Raw genomic sequence first — 17,950 nt, forward strand, 5'->3', positions numbered from 1 at the left:
TCCCCTCCCCTCCCCTCCCCTCCCCTCCCCTCCCCTCCCCTCCCCTCCCCTCCCCTCCCCTCCCCTCCCCTCCCCTCCCCTCCCCTCCCCTCCCCTCCCCTCCCCTCCCCTCCCCTCCCCTTCCCCCCGCGGCCTCACCAGGTGGTCCTGCTCCACCACCAGCTTGCCCACCGGGTGCCGCCGCAGCTGCTGGCCCGGGCTCAGCACCTCCTCAACGCCCTCCTCCTCAGCCAGTTCGCGGACCCTGACAGCGGCAACAGGACAGAGAGGGCCGGGCCACACGACGGCGAGGGGTTATCAAGGCAAGGGGATGGAGTGGGGCAATAGGATGCACGTGCCAGGAGGCAGCCAGCACAGGCACAATTAAAGCCGGCAGCGAGCGCGGCCCTGTGGAGCACGGGCGCCTGTGATGCAATGTGCGCCCAAGTCGGTGGGCCGGCAGGCGACACGCGGATGACACGCGGACGACACGAGGTTGACACTCGGCGCCGCTGCCACAACGCCCCTGGCATGGCGGTGGACGGCAACGCGCCAAACCCCCAACCCTGTCGCCGCCAATCCCGTATCATGCCCCGGCACTTTTCCTCCTGCCGCGATGAGTTGCCCTGCCCCAACCCCTTGCATCCTCCCTCGTTTTCATCCCAGGATAACCTCATTCAGTCTCACCATGGGATGCGGTCACTAGACAGGTCACCGTCCCCCTCGCTGTCGGTTGCCCGATTGCTCTGGGCCAGAGCAAAGGCCGCGCCAGCGAACAAGACAGCAGAGCCGCCTAGACGCGCACCGCCCTTGGCAAGCACTGCGCGCACGAGGAGCGAGAGATAGTGTGATGTTGGGGCGGGTAAGACCGCATCGGGCAGGGTGGCGGGAGATGAAAGAGGAAAAGCGGGGACGTGGGTGTGCCTACCGTGTGGCACGCGCCACAGTTGCTGGGCAGCGCCCGATGCACCGCCCGCGTCTTGCTCTTCCCGTGCACAAGCCACGCAACAAGCCCCTGCCATGTGCGTGGAAAGCTGCAAAACTCTGCTAATCACCTTGGAGCACGGGCCCGATGTGCGCGTGAGCGGCTGTCACACAGAAAGTTCGGGAGCCAGGCCCCTGCTGCTGCCCAGGCGCTGGCGGTAGTCGCGGTAGCACGGGCCCACGCCACGCCTGAACCAGCGCTGCAAACTGGCGCCCTCCCGGCATCATGACTGCTAGCGACTGCGCTCGAAGCGCGCCCTGGCTTGCGCGCTTATGCAGACTCAGCAAACGGCAAAAACGTTGCGCTCAAAATCTAGCACGTTTATGCAGCGGCTAATCTGATTGAATTTGCAGGTATTATCGCTCTTATCAATTAGCTTACTGGGCGCAGGGAAAGGGCGCTGCTTCAGTGAGAAGTCGAGTGAAATTGGTATCCCTGAAACAAACGCACTGTTGACTGTGCCTTCACGAATGCTTATGCAAATACCCTGCAGTGGTGTTTATGTATCATTATCGTTGAAAGCCCGGACAGAAATCAACCTTGCCGCACGGAAACCCCCCCCCCCCCTTCCCCCGCTTCTCCACGCCGCCCCACCGCCCACCGCCACGCGTGGACAGTAGTGGAACCCCCGCCGTACACCTTCAGTTTCTCGTGAAGTAAGTATCTATTATGGCATGTTGCGAGTGGCAGTCCGTGGCGACGAGCCCAGGCCCTGGCAACGCCAAGAGCTTCGTTCAGGTTCGTTCCTGCCTTGTTGATGGGACCCCATCGTGTGCCGTCCAACTCATGCCGAATGGGGCTTGTGGTGGAGTTATCCTAAAGCTATACCACAGCTTACAGCACTCAAAAGCAGCTGGACAGTTCCAAGTGGAAAACATACGCTGCAATTGAGCTGGCAATTGCCTAAGTAGCTTTGAACAAAGTGCGAGCACTGCTATGAACAAAATTCCCTTGCCAAAATCTACATGGGATAATCTAACGCCTGAGCTCGTGCGTCGCATCGCCGAATGTCTCCACCCGAACGAGGTGGCTTCGTCGCTTAAACTTGCCAACAGCGACACCGCCGCGGCCTTGTCAGACTATAGGACCCTGTACTTGGCGCACGATGGCAAAGATATATATATTCGCCTGAAGGCGCAGCAGCCGTGGCCCGGGCACGCCTTCGTGGCGCACTGGGGGCGCCCGGAGCCGTGGCGCGAGCTAAGCCTTCGGCAGCGCGAGCGGTTACTATGCCTGGCCGCGTCCTCGGGTCATGCCGCCAGCCTGGACGCGGCGCTGCATTTCAGCGGCTGCGCCCTGAAGCCGTCGGTGCTGACGGCGGCAGCTGTCGGCGGCGACGAGCTGGCGTCCAAACGCCTGTTGGCCGAAGGCTGCTCCTTAGACGAGGGCGTCTTTCGTGCAGCTGCCCGCGGCGGCCACCTGCGGTTGATCCAGCTGCTGCTTAACACGACCGTCAGCAACTACCTCTGGACGCCGTGCCTTGCCGCGGCGGCGCAGGGCGCCTGCGCCGGCGGCCAGCTCGCCATTCTCACTTGGCTGCAGCAGGAGCATGGCTACAGCCTTCGTGCGTCCAATGTGGGGGCGGCGGCGGAGGCGGGCCACGTCGAGCTGGTGGAGCGCCTCATGCCGCTGGTGCCGGACTGCGCGCCAGCCCAAGAGGCGTGGAAGGATTGCGACCCGCAGGATTTCCAGGCGGTGCGGGACCTGCGGTCCTCGCGGTGGGAGCTGCTGATGGATGTCGTGAGTGGCTGTCCCGTGGAGGTGCTGCAGCGGCACCACGACCGGCTCTGGCACTGGCCACGCCGTCAGCCGGTGCTGCTGCCGGGTGACTTGGCGAACCCGGCCGCTCTGGCTGCGGCAGTCGCCGCCGGCTACGCCGGAGCCGAGGCAGCAGGCGTCCTGGCGGGTGGCCGTGCTGACTTGGAGGCGGTGGTGGAAGCGGACGTCCCGGAGGACGAGGACCAGTCGTGTCCTGCTGAAGACGTCAGGGCCTATCTGTGCAACCTGTTTAGGGCCGCCGCCTGCAGCCCCACGCCCTGCTGGGCCGCGAAGCTGTCCTTCCTGCTGTCGACGTGGGGCCCGCGGGTGGAGGCGACGCTGAAGGCTGGGCGATACCTGGATCTAGGAGAGCTGTTCGATGCGATGGCGACCGAGCGGCCCGACTACCTGCAGCGTCTCAAGCACCTTGCCGACATTGGGGTGGCGTTGGACTCGCAGGCGGCGGAGGCGGCGTTTTCCCGCTGCCGCGTGGAGGCGCTGGTGTGGCTCGTCGACGAGTGCGACGCTCTGCCGGACGAGGTTATTATTGATTACTGCATCATCATGCGCGGTACGGCGACAGAAGCGAGCGACTGCGTTGCGGTGCTGGAGGCGCTTAGGCAGCGAGGGTGGGTCTTTGAGGCAAGGTATCTTGCACGGTCGCCGATCTTTGGGTGGCCGGATGCGGCGCTCTTGTGGCTGGCGGAGGTGGGGGAAGACGCAGACGCGGAGAGCCCAGAGGGTGCCACCGCGCCAACAGCGGGGGAGGTGCGGGCGTGGTGGTCGAGAATCTTTACGCGCGCGGCTCAGGAGGGCGCCAGCCTGCCTGTACTGCAAGCGCTGCGCGCGCGGGGCGCAGCGGTCGACTTGGCGGCGGTGGCGCAGGCGGGCGGCGAGGCGGCACTGGCGTGGGCGGCGGCACAGCTGCTTGCAGAGGGTGCCGAGGCGGCGGCGGGTGCAGCAGGCAGTGGAGGAGGCGGTGGCATGACTCTGCAGGTGAGCCAAAAGCGCCTGAGTATTAGCGGTTGTTTGTGTGGGTGCCGTCTGGGTTGGCAGCACCCAGCATACGTGCGTGCGTGTGTTGGCTGGGTCTTGAGGCATTAGCAGGGGCACCCTTCCGGCGCACCTTGTGCCCTCTGCACACGCCCGTACTCAGCCTCCTCCTTTGTCGACTTTCGCTTTGCCCATGCAGCCCCTGAGCCGTGATGAGGCGCTGAGGTGCTACCACGGCGGCAATGTTGCCGCACTGGACTGGCTGCGGTCCCACGGGCTGCTGCCACCGCTCAGCTGCAACTGGTTGCCGACGCTGAGGGAAATGTTGCACGGCAAGCAATGCCAGTGCAGCTCCTTCTGGTCCCTGCAGCTGTGGGTGCGGCTGCAGCTGCAGCTGCAAATGGATGCAGACCAGCAGGCGGTGGGGGGCCCGCCGCAACAGCCACAACAGTTGCAGCGTCAGCAACCGGCGGCGGCGGCGACGGTGGCGGCCGCGGATGAAGATGAGCCGGCCGCGGAGGAGCATCCGATGCAGCCACATGAACTGGCGGTGGCCAACAGCAGTGCAACGGGTGATGCCGCCGCGTCGCGTGCTGTCAGCCTGTGGTTGGCCGCCAAGGAGATGGCTGGCCATGCTGATCGGGTTCGGCGTAAACGGTACGAGTTGGAATGCATGTGGTGCGGTGGCGCCAACAACGTGGATGTGGGTTTGTACGAGGTCGTGGCTCTAGAACACCAGCACGCCTGGATGGAGCGGCAAGCGGAGCGGCTTTAAGTTGCTGAAAGCAGGTATGAGAACCTTTTGGCAGGCTGATTTTATGCTGAACGTTGTGACCACTATCTAACATATCACGTTTGATGGCTCACATGAGGATTCATGACAGCGGCTCAGGCCCTCAGCGTCCTTGCCAGGGGTACTAGCCCCTGGCTGCCCTGGCCTGCGCTCCGTCGGCTTGCAACGTAACCAACTTCTCAGGACCTTCGGTTTTTCCTGGGAAGACGCTTAACTGACAATGTCTCAATGTAGATTGCTACGTCAAAACAAAGCTACGCACCTGTCGCTTGAGGCTTGGGCACGAACGAAGGACTGCGCGCGTGGCGTGTGCGTGTATTGGTCTGCCGGCATGGAAGGCGGGGAAGCATCGATGGCGGAGCAGTGTACCAATAAACCGGATGCGGCTGATTGGATGTGTACGTGCATATGTTGAAGCAACCAGCTGCCGGTCGCGGAGCTACTTCTGCGTTTAGCGAGTCAGGCCGCGAAATTCCAGTTTGGCACCAAGTTGCTCAGGTGTCTTCGATTTAACAAACGTGTTATACAGCACCATTAATATTTTTGCATGGGGTTGCGACTCAGCATACGTTTCACCGGATTTGTGGCATCATGGCACTGCTAGAAAGCAGCTTCAGCTTTAAGCCACTGGCGCCGGAATAATGCAAGTTTGATGTCATAAAGAACTTGGGCTGCCGCGGCTGGTAGCAGCTTGCACACACGTGATTATTGCAAGCAGACTCATGACCCGGACGTTGGCGTCCGGCGGCACTCGGGGCGTCAGCTGTCGGGCTGCGCTGGCGCTGGTGCTGCTCAGCGGCCTGCTCGGCTCCAGCGTAGCTTCTAGCAGCAAGAAGAAGCGCACGGGCCAGCCTGGGCTGGCTCCCGCAACCCGGGTGGTCCCTGTGGAGGAGCTCCTCGAATACGGCAGGGTTGAGGGCAGCAGCAGTAGCAGCAGCAGCCGGGAAAGTGGACCAGGTGGCGAGCAACCCCCAAAGCCAGGGGAGCTGTACGGCCTGACAGATGACGACTTTGTGTACGCAACGGGCACATGCCGCGAGCGCATGCTCCTGGCCAAGTCCACGAGGGCGTGGCGGAGAGGTGGGCGGGGCGGGGCGCGTGCTGCGCGGCTACGCACTGAAACCGTGCATGTTTGCGCGCACAAGGGAAAGGGGAGCGCAGTGCCCTGCATGTACCTTGTAGGGTAATGACAAGCGCGCGCGCGCCCAAGCGCTCGATCCTACCATAATACTGCGTGTGCAACTGACTGTGCGACCGACGCAGCTCAGATGCCAGCTTTCCTACCCATTGCGCTCAGCACCAAGCGTTTGCCTGCACTATGTCGCTGCCAGGCCTGCGCGGCTTCTTCCTCACGGACGTAAACGACACCTCCAAGCTCGCCGCGCTGAACGCCGAGGGCGCCGACGGCTACGGCGAGGCGTACGCCTACTTTCCCAACGATGGGGACCCAGGGCTGGGGGGCCGCCGCCACGGCCGCATGGGCGGCGACACGCGCGCCGCCGTCGCGCCTTTTGCCGCGTACAGGTGAGTTTGCTGCTGGAGCGCAAGTCGGAGAGCGTAGGGAGGGACAGTGGGTAGCGGGAGGCGCAGCTCGATGCATGCGGGTGCGGGCGGAAGGGAAGTGGTTACCGTATGTGATTGGGCATTTGGGGTACGATCTGGAACAGGCTGACAGGCAGACGCGGTGACGGCCGTGGTGCACCAGTGACTCGTGGCTCCGTAGGTTACAGGCCCGTGCGTGTGTGTGTGTGTGTGTGTGTGTGTGTGTGTGTGTGTGTGTGTGTGTACACGGCACGTGAGCATCCCGCTCTGACAGCATCCGGCCGTACCGCTCGCTTGTGCCGCGCCCGTCGCAGACACTACGGTGACACATTCAAGTGGATGCTGTACGGAGACGATGGTACGTGCGACGTCACTGCTTCTTCTGCGTGCCCGGTTGTCCGTGCGCAACGTGGGGGCCGCGCCCCAATGCCAGTTTGCGGCCGATGTTAGGCGCCAGCGCTGTGGGCCCCTGTTGGGCGATGCTTGACTGAGTTGTCATGCTTGCGCGATTGCTGACGCGTGGCGCTGCCGCATGCGGGGCTGTTTACCCGGCGGCTTGCTCTTGCCTCGAACATGCACACAGACACGCTGTTCTACCTGGACGCGCTGAAGCACATGTTGTCAGAACACGACCCGCAACTGCCGCTGGCGTTCAGCGACAACCTCTGGTGCGGTGGGGAGGCACAGGCGGGGCAGTGCTGTACGGCGCTCGGTGCATGGCGTGGCGTGGTGGGGCGTGGCGGGGCGGCGGTTTGCGGCGCACACCCCAGTCGGGGCTTGCTTGTCTAGATTGGAAAGACAGGCTAACTGGGTTGCTTGTGCACTCTGCGCAAAGCATGTCACAGGCGCGACACTCAGGCGTGTGCCCACACCGGCGTGTGCCGCACCGGCCGTCCACCGCCGGCCCGTGTGTTGGTGTGGCGTACGTGCGCAGGTACGACGGGCGGCACCCCAACCCGCATGCGCCGCGCTGCTTGCCGTGCGCCATGGCCAGTGAGCAGCTGCCGACCCTGGCTGAGGTGCTCAGCACACCTCACATGCAGGTGCGGGGCAGGGCAGGGCGCGTGGTGAATGCCCGGAGGGAAACGGCCGGCGAAAGGTTTCCGAGGAAAAGCGGGGAGTGCGGTTTTGGGGAAGTTCGTGACAGCAGCATATGACCGGTCAGGCGCTGCAAAAGCCCTCGCTCTCGCAGCATCCGTGTTCCGGTCTTGCAACTCAGCAGCCTGCCTCGGCTGCGGGTCTCGGACTGCGCGCCACAACCCGCATGCCGCCGCAGACGCTGATCCTCAAGGGCTACCACCCTAGCATTAGTGCCGAGACGGCAATGGAGATCGCCCGAAACGCCACACCGGTCAGTAGGAGTCTCACCAGCCGCGGGCTGTGAGAGGGCTTGCTGCTCGAATGTCTGCTGCTCGGCGGCCACAAGCAACAAGGAACACAGCGCACGGCACTCGCTGTCCTTGATACGTAACATTATTGTCGCAACCCGCAGAGCCCCGGTCGAAAATTTGTGCCGCGCCCGGCGTGCCCCTACTGCACGCCCAAAGACGCGTGCCCCGAGGTGCCCGACCCCCGGCGGCCCTGCAAGGTGAGTAGAAAGGCAATGGCGCGCCCTGGCACCTGGCGGCGGGGCTCGTGGGGACGCGCCAATTGTACCTCTGCCAGCGCAAACCACCACACGGCCACATGCACCGCGCCTGGCCTCCAGCCTAGCTGTCGCATGACGCAATAGCGCCTGAATTTAAACCTCATCATCCGCGTAAGCGCGCGGTATCACTCACCGCATGTCATTGCTGCAGCCCTCTGGCGCTCACGGCGGCGCGGGCATGGTTTTCAGTGTGGGGTTGTTCAAACACGTGGCCTTCCCGGACTTCATCAACTGCGTCACCAGCATGGAAGAGGCGCCTGGGGGAGATTACCTGGTGCGTGCAAGGGGGGGGGGTTGCAAGGATGTTTGGAAAAGCGGTACAGGATGCACTGAAGGGGGGGGGGGGTTGTAAATACCAGCCCATAAATAAATCAAGGTGGGGCCGTAATATGTCCGAATATAGCCCAAAGGATAGGTCCCAGCGTCAAGGAACCGTCGCCCAACTCAGGAATGCATGGGAGCCTGGCGGGGAGCTGCGTGGGGCCTTGGCGTGGCGTGGCGTGGCGTGGCCTTGGTGGGGTAGGGAGGGGCGAGGGAGGGCAGGCGGGGGTGACAAGACGGCGTGGGGTGGGAAGCCTGCCTCGCCTAACTCCCTGATTCTCTTGGTTACTAGTATGGTCGTCTTGCAAGCCGAGCCAAGCCAAGCTGAGCTGCTTTGAACACCTGCCTCGTGAGCCGTGACCCGCGCACACACACACACACACACACACACACACACATTTACACATGCGCACGCACGCACACACACACACACACACACACACACACACACACACATGCGGGCACACACCAACATCCCCACACGTGCCTGCAGGTGTCTTACTGCCTGTGGCAGGCCGGCATCGCCTTCACCGACCCGGGGCCGCTCGTGCGGGCGCGCTACGACCCGCGGTTCTACGTGTTCAGCGGCAATGCCGTGATGGGCTACCTTTTTGACCCGATCGGCATGCTCACACACGGTGGGTGGCAAAGTGTGGTGGTGTATGTTGTGTTTTGTCGCGTTGCACTCTGTTGCGGTTGCTGCGTTACCGTATGTTGTGTTGTGTTGTGTTGTCGCACCAGTTGACAATGTTGTACCGGCAGATAAGGCGCACATGCACCTACGAGAACGAAACTCATCAACCGTTGTCATGACTGCTCGCGTAACGCCTTGTCGCCCGCCACCGCCCCCGGCTTGCTTGCTGTACGTCGCACGCGCCCTCACAGGCCGCTGCGATGCGCTGTGTAGATGGGGAATGCGCAACAGTTTGTCGCTGCACGTGAAGGGCCGGCACTATCGCACCTTCCGGGTAGGTGTAAGGCATGGGGCGGTATGGAGCGGGGCGGCGTGAAGCGGGGCAGGGCGGATTACTCAGTTCCCGAAGAGCATGCTGGGCCTGATGCAACGCACAACGTCGTTGTTGCATTCCCTCCCTTCACGCCTTCTACGACCGGTGCCACTGACGCCGCAGATCAGCAGCATGCACATGTGGGGAGTGGCCTACGCCGCACAGGCTGCACTCGAGTGGCTAAAGCTGACGTCGGCGCCAGACGATGCCAATGGTGGGACCGCTGCGAAGCGGCCTTACGGAATGATAGATTTGATCAGCGATCAAGGCGCTCCATCGAGTGGCAAGGCAGCGGGAGAGGGAAGTGGTGGGAATAGGGATGAGGATAGCGGTGAGGTGAGCGACGGAAAGGAGCGCAAGCACGCGAGCCGAGCGCAACGGCGCCGGCGGCGCCAACTGCAACCGACTTGAGTGGGACTTGACGACGTGCCGGGGAGCGGGCGCATAGAAAGGGAACAGGCGGCGGAGTTGGAGGTGGAGGAGGTGGATGTCCGGACACTAGGACAGGAAGTGGTCACAGATTCAGCGCACCTGTGAGAGTGATGGACCATACGACGTGGGCGGAGGGGGACAGCAGGCGTGATGTGCAGCAATTATCCGGCCCCTGAGAGCGCTCAGTCCCCATGCGTAGCGCGCGGCGGGGCCCATATGGAGCGAGCCTGGTGATGACATGAGCGTACGGGCTGTTGGGTTGCAACGTACAGGTGGTGATGAGGCAGACTGCGCGAGCGTTTCGCAGCAGGGCCGGATGTCTGGGATCAGTGCTTATGCTGGTGCCTGTCGATGTGTGCGTGAAGGCGAGCGCTGCTGTATCAGGTTGGCTGCACGGCGAACGGCGGGGCCCGGGCAGTCCCCACTGGTCAACAGGCCAAGCCGTGTTGTAATCTTGTTACATGGCTGAGAGAGCGTCTAAGCTGGTTGAAGCCGACACAGACAAACAGACTTACGCCCCATGTTGCTGTACTATATCTTGACCCTGCATGTGGGCTCCCAGTCAACGGCGCAGACCCTGCAGCCATGGTTCGGCTCACAACCGACGCCCGGCATGCACACGTTCTGGCGCACACGTTCAATGCCGCCGCGTTCTCGACTCATCATCAGGCGGATGTGTGCACGCACAGAGAGTTCAGAGGTTTGTCCGGCGCCAGCCACGGGCGCCAGCAGACAACACCAAATGTCCTCCACATGCCACAGCCCCCTGGCCCTACTGCCACACGCGCCTTGATAGCCCACTAGCCTCTGATGCCTCCCCCCGTCATGTCGCTTCGCCGCTGATACCTTGTTCAAGCCTCGATGCCTTGCTCGATCCCCGCACAACGCATCCGCTTCGTTGACCATCGTTCACGCCGCCACCACTGGCCACACCCCGAGTTTGTCCTCCACCAACCACCAGACCTAGCTAGCGTCCGTCGGCACGTCCCTGTGGCTGCACCCCGACAGCTATACGTACAAGTAGCAGCTTGGATAATTATGCATTGCCGCCCACGTGGTCTGGGGAAGCCCTTGTGACATCCGTTGACAAAAGTAAATTGAGCACTCGTCAACACGTGCACGCGGCACGGTTCCGCTAGTGCATCCCACACCCACACATCTCATAGTCACGCCCCCAATGCATCCGACGCCCTGACATTGATGGCCCATCCCCACCGCAGGACCCACCGGTGTGCACCATTCCCAGCAAGTCTTGCTTGACATCATGCGTTACCCAGGAAATGAGCGCAGCCGTTTCAATGTACTTACGTAATACCGCCTGCTACACAGGTGCTGCGACCAGCGCCTGCCTGCCTGCTCATGCAATGGCAAGCGGCCATGGGCGTTCCTTCCCAGTCCTCACCTGCCAGTACGTCTTGCACTCGACACGCACCAGACCCTAACGCGGCAGCATCTGGCCCACGCATATGCCGCGGCTCAACGGGCACAGCGCGGCTCAAGAAAGCAGAACGTACCGCCCCATGCTGCTGACTTGCCAGACCACACGCGCACCAAGAAGCGAGCAGTCATCCGTGAAACCGCACACTGCCCTCCAGCAGGCGCGGCCCACTGAGCCCATGGCTGTGCGGTGCATGCAGGCCGTAGCCCCGCCGCCGGATGCACATGCAAAACACTGATCTGGGTGAAGTGGCAAGTCGTCCCAGCCCGGGCCATCAACACACACCCAAATACTGTGGTTGAAACAATCTTCCTCTCACTGACTGGTGGACATAAAGACCAACCCAACCCTGATGGTCACGCCTGATGGTTCTATCGCCTGCTTCGTGATAAATTAGCGTTCCGCTACCGTATGAACAAACCGCCGCCGGCCCGAGCACAGGAACACGCGGCATCTATGGGTTCTAACCATGAACGAGGGCATGCATGCGTCAGTGGCCATAACCACGTATGCACAACGTGCCTATTCTGTAAGGTAGTAAGATATTTATCTTCGCGCCCAACGACTGGGCGGGGCCTTGGGCGGGGCTGCTGCTAACTCCTCCGCCCAAGCTACTAACGGCACGTCGGAAAAGCGAGCGCAATTAGCGCCCATCCATCCACGCTGCCGCATTCACGGTATTGCATTGCACAGCCATGAATGCACGATGAAGCCGAATCAGCCACAACCCAATTGGCCACATCGGCTGCAAGCCCGCATTTCTGCCTTTCCCCACACAGCGTGTACACAAGGAGAGCTTGGCAAGCTTGGTTTCAGCATCATCAACACCGTACGGCAGACACAGGTGCCGTACATCCGCTACCTCAGTAAGCAATAACCCACCACGCCTGCTGCTATTATTTACCACGAGCCATAACGCCCTCGTAACGTCAAGCATCTGCTTCCAGCAGCCTATGGGCACGGATAAATGCGTCCGCGCGCAACAGGGTGGGGGAACAAGTACGCTAGGAGCGTCTTGTCGCCGCTAAGTGGCATCACACGCTCGGCCGTTCATCATCGACTAGGAGAAAGGTGTGCGAAGAGCTGCGGGGACGCATCTGTCCACGCGTGACCAACACCGCGTGTGAACCATCCATACACACAGTGTCGGAGGCATTCATAACAAATTTGCATCCGTGCCTCACACCAGCGAAGCGAGTAAGGTTGCACACGCGCCAGCAATGCTGAACCTCACCGGTCTCTGGGCCCTCAGTGCATCAACGCACGCCTCTGCTGCGATGCAGCACTGTCTTTGCAGCTGTGCATTGCTGGGCAGCCCGGCCGCTTTCCCTCCGGGCTTACCCCCAGCTTGGCGGCCTTGCTCCCACCGGCTGCTGCATTCGCTGGTTCGCATTCGTTGAGACCGCAGTGCAGCGTATCAGCCATCTGCCTACGTATAAACCTCAGCACTTTTGGCCGGTGCCGCCGCAACCGCCCATGCCGCTGCCTGCTCCGCAGCTTCCAAGATCCAACTGCCCCGCATCGCGAATGAGATCCGCCGCCCATCCCTCGAAGGATCCCGCCGCCGCCGCCGCGGCGCCGCCGGCGCCTTGAAAACCACTGCCGCTGTCCTCGTGTCGCGCGAGCTGACTGCCCGACTCAAACGCCACGCTTACAAGCCCCGAATCGATCCCTGACTTGAGCCGCTTTAGCGGGCTCTCACATACGGTGGCTCCAGCCTCTGCTGCCGCCGCTGTTGCCATGCAAGCAAGCTGCTGATGCTGTAGCGGCAGGTGCGGCTGACTGATTCGCATCATCAACGGAGCCATGCGCTTCAGCGGACTCATCGGGCTGCTGACGGCACCGCTGCCGAAGGTGCCGCCGCCGGCAGTGGCCGCCAAAAGCGGCGCCGGCACCAGCGCTGCTGCCGTGTATGCGATGCCGCCGCCGCCGGCGGCTGTACCAGGGGCGCTGGTGACGGCGGCGGCGGCGGCGGTATGGGAGCGGTGCACGGCAAGCCGCTGCAGCTGCGCACACCTCAGCGCGACCAGGTCAGTCACAAGGCCGCCGCCACGGCTGCCGCCGCTGCTACTGCTGCCCCTGCCAGCGCTGCTACTGCCGTCGCCAGCGAGCCTGCCGCTTCCGTCACTGATGACGGCGCCAAGACCAGGCACGCTCGCCAAACCGCCTCCGCTGGTACCTGCGCCCATGCCTGCGCCCATGCCCCCAAGCAGCAGCTTGCTGCTCACACCGCCGCTGACGAGCCCGTCGGCCGCCGACGCTAGTGACGTCGTCTGCCCCACAAAAGTGGGCAAGCTGGCGCTCAGCGTTCTACCAGCGCCGGGCCGCATCGGTACGGGGCTGGGCCCCTGCTGATCAGAAGCAATGGAGGCGGCGGCGGCGGCGGCCGTTGAGTCAATGCCACTGCTGCCGGGGCGGCGATGCTGGCACGGCAGGCCGCCGTGGGCGCTGTTTGGGGTGCTGTTGTTTGTTGCGGCGGCATTGGTGGTCGAGGCGGTGGGCCACGGCTCCGAGTGCAGCAGCACTGTGCGGCGGGAAGAAAGGCGGTTGCGGGTAGGCCATTGCTGGCGTGGGTCAAGTAGAGGTAGCTAGGCGCACAGCAGGCGTGCGGTGTGCACGTGCATGCAAGACAGCGTCAAGTTCAATCCCCACATCTAGGCAACATACCGGTGTCGATGACTTATTAAGAGCGAGCATGGCGATGCACAACTCTATGTGCAACTGCATACCAATCATCAATATGGTAAAATATGATGCTTACTTTGCCAGAGCTCCTCCAGCACTCTGTCCTCGAGGCTCTGCGGCGCCACAGGCCCATCCGTCACAGGCGCCAGAGACGTGCCGCCGCCGGCGCCACCCAGCAGCAGCGCACGCACACTCGCGCCGCCGCCGCCGATGCCCTGAGCAGCAACGTGAGCGCTACTGCCGCCTCCGCCGCCACTACTGGCGGGACCAAAGCCGCTGCCGTTGCAGATGCTGTTGCTGGCCAGGCAGCAGCCAAATCCCTGGCGCGCGTTGACCCCACTGGCACTGGCAGTAGCAGTAGCAGCAGTAGCAGCAGTAGCAGTAGCAGCAGTAGCAGCAGTAGCAGCAGTAGCAGCAGTAGCAGTAGCAGCAGTAGCAGCAGTAGCAGTAGCAGCAGTAGCAGCAGTGGCAGGGCCAGCAGCGTTGCTGTGGAAGCTGTAGTCGCAGGTGCCGCTGTCGTCACGGCGGAGGACGCCGGCGGCGGGCAGCGGGTACGCGGCCGCTGGGCGGGGTGCTGCTGGGGTGTGCAGCAGCAGGCCTTGCACGCCGTCGCCCTGGCCGAGCTGCTGCTGAACCCCCTGCGGCGGCGGCGGTGCGGCGGCAGCGCCACCAAGTAGTGACGGTGTAATGCCCACAGCTGCCACGTTGGCTCCAGCAATAGCGGCGGCGGCGGCGGCGGTGGCGGTGGCTAAGATAGGGGAGCCGCTGCGGCTCTCGGTGGGGGGCAGCATCACCGCCGCCGCCGCCGCCGCCGAGGTGCTTCTGGCCAACATGCCGCACACACTGAGCACCTCAAATGGCTTGTCGGCGGCGCTTGTTGCCGCCGCCGCCATCACCGCCGCCGGCGGCAGCCGCCCATCGCCGCCGCCGGCCGCAGCCCAGAAGCCGCCACCACTGCCGCCAGCGGCGGGGCCAGCAGCGCTGGCGGCGTCACCGCAGAAGACGAAGTCCCCGTGCCATCCGCAGCTGATGTGCACAAGGGCGGCGGGCGCGGCGGCGGCGCCGCCAAGTGATGGCGGCCCGCTGCCGACGGCCACGGCCGCCGCCGCAGTGCTGCTGAGGCGCCTGCTGCGTCCGAAGGAGGACTGTGAAGACTGTGATCGCACGCAGCCGCCGCCGGCTTGGCTGGGGACGGCACTGCTGATGCCGCTTGGCGAGGGGTGTGCGGCGGCGGCAACGCCCGAATCCACCCGCCGCATAGGCAGCATGGCCGTTGCCGCAGCTGCCGGGATCAGGCCAGGGAGCTGCAGCTGTTGCAGCTGCGGCGGCGACGGCAGCTGTGGCGGCGGTGGAACTTGCTGCTGCACTATGTGAACCTCCACCCCTTGCTGCTGCTGCTGCTGCGCCCGCGCCCGCTCCTGCTCCAATAGCAACTCCCGCACAAGCACCGGGTGGTGAGGGTGAGCAACGACCGGCGCCGCCGCCACTGCCGCGGCCACCGCGGCCACTCCCAGCGCTCCCACACCGCCACCGCCAATGGCAACTGAACCGCCGGCGGCGCTGCCCGCCGCCGCTGGCGCCACTGGCGGGACCGGCGGCAGGGGCCCGCCGGCTATGGAGCCGCCGAGACCCATAGGCATGAATGCGGAGTGCAGCAGGTGGGTACGGGAGGCCGCCGCGGCCGCTGGCGGCTTCGCAAGATGCGCCACAGTCGGGTCCGGAGCCGCACCAAGCGTGGAGGGTGGGGCAGCAGCAGGCATCAGCGCTGCGCCGCCTACGATGCCTGGCTGCTGCGGCTGCTGCGGTTGCGGCAGCTGCGGCTGTTGCATCAGAATGGCGATGGGTGGCAGCGGTGTCCTGCCTTCCAACACGCTGCGTGGCGGCGTGCCTGGCGGCGGCGGCATGCGCGCAACGTGCACTTGCGCCAGTGGGAGCAGGACCTGTGACGTTTGTTTCTTGTGGTCTGAGTGGTACTTGAGTGTGTGCACGCCCGACGCGGCATCAAAGCCCACCACAGTCGCCGCTCGCCACGCGCCCGCGGGCGGAGGCTGCTCCGCCAGCTGCCCGCGCTGGCTGGGCGGTGGCGGCACCGTGGGGGCGGGGCCATCGCTGTCAATGTCCCACCTGCACCGGCAAGCAGGTTCATGAGCACCAAGTAAGCAGCAGACAGCAATACTGAAGGTGGAAGGTGCCTTGGCGGGAGGGAGTCGTGGCCCGGGACGACGCAGCGGCCTGGGTACATTCTGTTGGTTTAGGAAATCCAGGGGCGGGCAAATGAGCAAGGCCGGCATGTATGGATGCCTTGGATGGTACCTACCAGAAGATGCTGAGCTGCTTGCGAACCAGGGCCGCGCCCCCCATGTGCTGGGCGGCGGCACACAGCCAGGCGGCCAGCGGGACCTGCATGCGCCCACAAAGGTGCTTCATACGTCTTGATGTGCCTGCTTTGCATTGTTTTGTATGTTCGTGTTCTGCCTAGTGCCTGCCTAGATGGATGTGGATCACCCCCTGAGCCCTGCGTTATTCTGGCCAGGAGCCTGTGACCCTGCGTGAGTGAGGTCACTGGCACGGGTCACTGGCGACTGGCGTGGTCCAGAGTTGGTGCGTTACTTCCGGTGGACTCCAGAGCAGGTGTGCGCTCTGGCCTCTGGGCAGGAGGTGTGCGTGCGTGGTGGCACGAGCCTCCTCACCTCCTGTAACCGGGCCTCCAAACGACACCTGAGCGGCTGACCGCCTCCAACCCCGCGTATTGCTAGTGGGTGTGTGAGTGTCCAATGCCGGTACGAGAGCCCTGAGTGCGGGCGGGGCGCCCACGTGCGCCACGCACCCGTACCCCTCCGTAACCGGACGCATCGACACACTTGTCGCGCCCCGGCTAGCTTTCCCTTTGCAGTACACACCTCTTTGCCCTCCTGGCGAATCGCCAATAAGGCGTCCTTTCCAAGCCCATTATGCGTGGACATCCAGGTCGAAAGGCTGGAAATGCGACCGCCCTCAGAAGAAAGCTGCATCGGCAGCTCCCCGCAGCGCGAACAGCCGCACGCGACCATGATGCCGGCAGTTGATGCGACAGCTCCACCTAGTAGGCGACATCGGTGCTCGCCTGAAGGCGAATTAAGGGTCGAAAGGGCGGTTGCGATGGTCAGAAATGTGACCGTGACTTGCCTGCACGTGCGCTGTGCCGGCAGGTCCGCAGGCTCTCAGGCCGACGGTTCTCCCACCTAATACGAGTTCAACATCAGCTGCCGGCAAGTGCGAGGCGCCCCTGAGCAAAGAGTCGACCGCAGCTTCGCTGCTGTTTGCCCCCATTGTGCGCGCCCAGCCGGAAGATAGAGCGGGCAAGTTGCCCGTCCAGAACTCGTGCATAACACTAGATCGATAGATTCTGTCAATGCGTTGCTCGGACGAAGTGACTTATGACACTACTGAAGCGACCATTTACTCTCTAGACAAAACCACGCTTCTGTACTTAGTCATTTGTTAGCGCCGAGTAATGCGCGAGCTTTGTGGTGGGCAACGAGAGCAACTGCATTCCCGGGGTTTCGTCCACTGGTCCCATGCGCATCCACCAATTTGCAAATGGTTGCATTGGTGCGCTTGCATTAAACTTGTGACGTCTGTAATGTGGCTAGGCGTGACAGTCGGCCGGGCGCTTGCGTCTGTCCTAGATGTATCTGCGCCGAAAGCGGCGATTGAAGCCGTAACATGATACATCCACAAGGAACAATCAAGTGGCTCAGCAGTTCAAGCCAGTGAGTAATGTTTATGTTTATGAAACCCTGCTGCCGCACACCAGGGTTTTCCTTCGTGAGCACGTGCGTCTTCGTCCGCCGGGCGCTTTTCGCCTGGCCTGCCCGCGCTGCCGCACGGCCCGCGCTCTGCGCCACGGGAGCGCCTCCCTTGGCGCCGTCCCTCCTCTGCGCCTCGCGGAGTGCCTCATCGCAAAGTCTATGCGCCCAAATAAAAGTGACTGGCTCAGCACTAGGCATTAGATACGACCGCTGCAATTGACGATCGGCCGCGTCAGGAAAATTGGTAGTATATTATGTGATGGACCATGTGAAGTGGACAGGAAATGAAGATTCCGAACCTTTCCGAAGCTGCACGCCCCGCCCGCCCGCTCTGCCGCCGGCACGCCCGCGCACCCTTGCGCGCACCCGGAGGGCAGCCCGCCGTTCGCTGCCAGACACTTCCCCTTCATCATAAGTCCGTGCCCCAGAAAAGAACGACTTGGCTGACGCGATAGCTTGGGCTCTTTATATCGGGACCTCCCCCGTGTGGCTGTGTCAGACCGTCCCCGCCGCAATCCTAGGCCCAGGTGTGTGTCGCATCGCAATCATCTGCGAGGGGTACAGTCAACCTCCGTGTT

At 63.3% G+C, this 17,950-nt stretch overlaps 4 protein-coding genes across 5 annotated transcripts in view; 2 read left to right on the forward strand and 2 right to left on the reverse strand.

Moving 5' to 3' along the window:
• CHLRE_16g677250v5 (uncharacterized protein) overlaps window positions 1-1,469 on the reverse strand; it is a 4,406-nt gene extending 2,937 nt beyond the window's left edge. Inside the window, exons 1-3 of the mRNA XM_043071325.1 lie at window positions 1,035-1,469; window positions 667-799; window positions 139-244 (exon numbers count right to left, since the gene is read on the reverse strand). Coding sequence (XP_042916072.1) covers window positions 139-244; window positions 667-799; window positions 1,035-1,191 — 396 coding nt within the window. The 5' untranslated portion in view covers window positions 1,192-1,469. The remainder of the gene's footprint in view (window positions 1-138; window positions 245-666; window positions 800-1,034) is intronic.
• Window positions 1,470-1,779: 310 nt separating this feature from the next.
• Window positions 1,780-5,031, forward strand: CHLRE_16g677200v5 (uncharacterized protein). Its single transcript, XM_001695904.2, has 2 exons — window positions 1,780-3,718; window positions 3,915-5,031. Exons 1-2 carry the CDS (start codon window positions 1,901-1,903, stop codon window positions 4,488-4,490), a joined length of 2,394 nt encoding a protein of 797 aa, XP_001695956.2. The 5' UTR covers window positions 1,780-1,900; the 3' UTR covers window positions 4,491-5,031.
• Window positions 5,032-5,079: 48 nt separating this feature from the next.
• On the forward strand, window positions 5,080-9,901 carry CHLRE_16g677150v5 (uncharacterized protein). Its single transcript, XM_043071321.1, has 11 exons — window positions 5,080-5,588; window positions 5,840-6,032; window positions 6,365-6,408; window positions 6,634-6,718; window positions 6,985-7,093; window positions 7,327-7,401; window positions 7,543-7,638; window positions 7,850-7,972; window positions 8,513-8,657; window positions 8,905-8,987; window positions 9,150-9,901. The coding sequence occupies exons 1-11, from the start codon at window positions 5,231-5,233 to the stop codon at window positions 9,435-9,437; spliced, it is 1,599 nt and encodes a 532-aa protein (XP_042916073.1). The 5' UTR covers window positions 5,080-5,230; the 3' UTR covers window positions 9,438-9,901.
• A 2-nt stretch (window positions 9,902-9,903) lies between these two features.
• On the reverse strand, window positions 9,904-17,589 carry CHLRE_16g677100v5 (uncharacterized protein). 2 transcript variants are annotated; one of them, XM_043071320.1, is made up of 5 exons: window positions 16,803-17,589; window positions 16,482-16,684; window positions 15,899-15,981; window positions 13,658-15,705; window positions 9,904-13,420 (listed from the first exon to the last, which is right to left on the reverse strand). In XM_043071320.1, exons 2-5 carry the CDS (start codon window positions 16,542-16,544, stop codon window positions 12,339-12,341), a joined length of 3,276 nt encoding a protein of 1,091 aa, XP_042916075.1. In that variant the 5' UTR covers window positions 16,545-16,684; window positions 16,803-17,589; the 3' UTR covers window positions 9,904-12,338. The 2 variants fall into 2 exon arrangements, with proteins under 2 accessions (XP_042916075.1, XP_042916074.1); XM_043071319.1 differs by having other exon boundaries at window positions 16,482-17,299.
• Window positions 17,590-17,950: the final 361 nt, after the last annotated feature.

The sequence above is a fragment of the Chlamydomonas reinhardtii genome, chromosome 16, assembly GCF_000002595.2.
Source record: "Chlamydomonas reinhardtii strain CC-503 cw92 mt+ chromosome 16, whole genome shotgun sequence".
Taxonomy (NCBI): domain Eukaryota; kingdom Viridiplantae; phylum Chlorophyta; class Chlorophyceae; order Chlamydomonadales; family Chlamydomonadaceae; genus Chlamydomonas; species Chlamydomonas reinhardtii.

Bases quoted from the DNA above. Each gene is read 5' to 3' on its own strand.
- CHLRE_16g677100v5 (XM_043071320.1), bottom strand. From the start codon at position 16,544: ATGTCCACGCATAATGGGCTTGGAAAGGACGCCTTATTGGCGATTCGC. The intron at 15,982-16,481 runs GTGTGTACTGCA...GGGCGCATGCAG, and splicing joins TTCGCCAGGAGGGCAAAGAG to GTCCCGCTGGCCGCCTGGCT. The intron at 15,706-15,898 runs GTAGGTACCATC...TTGCCGGTGCAG, and splicing joins AAGCAGCTCAGCATCTTCTG to GTGGGACATTGACAGCGATG.
- CHLRE_16g677150v5 (XM_043071321.1), top strand. From the start codon at position 5,231: ATGACCCGGACGTTGGCGTCCGGCGGCACTCGGGGCGTCAGCTGTCGG. The intron at 6,719-6,984 runs GTGCGGTGGGGA...GTACGTGCGCAG, and splicing joins GCGTTCAGCGACAACCTCTG to GTACGACGGGCGGCACCCCA. The intron at 7,973-8,512 runs GTGCGTGCAAGG...ACGTGCCTGCAG, and splicing joins CGCCTGGGGGAGATTACCTG to GTGTCTTACTGCCTGTGGCA.
- CHLRE_16g677200v5 (XM_001695904.2), top strand. From the start codon at position 1,901: ATGAACAAAATTCCCTTGCCAAAATCTACATGGGATAATCTAACGCCT. The intron at 3,719-3,914 runs GTGAGCCAAAAG...TTGCCCATGCAG, and splicing joins GCGGTGGCATGACTCTGCAG to CCCCTGAGCCGTGATGAGGC.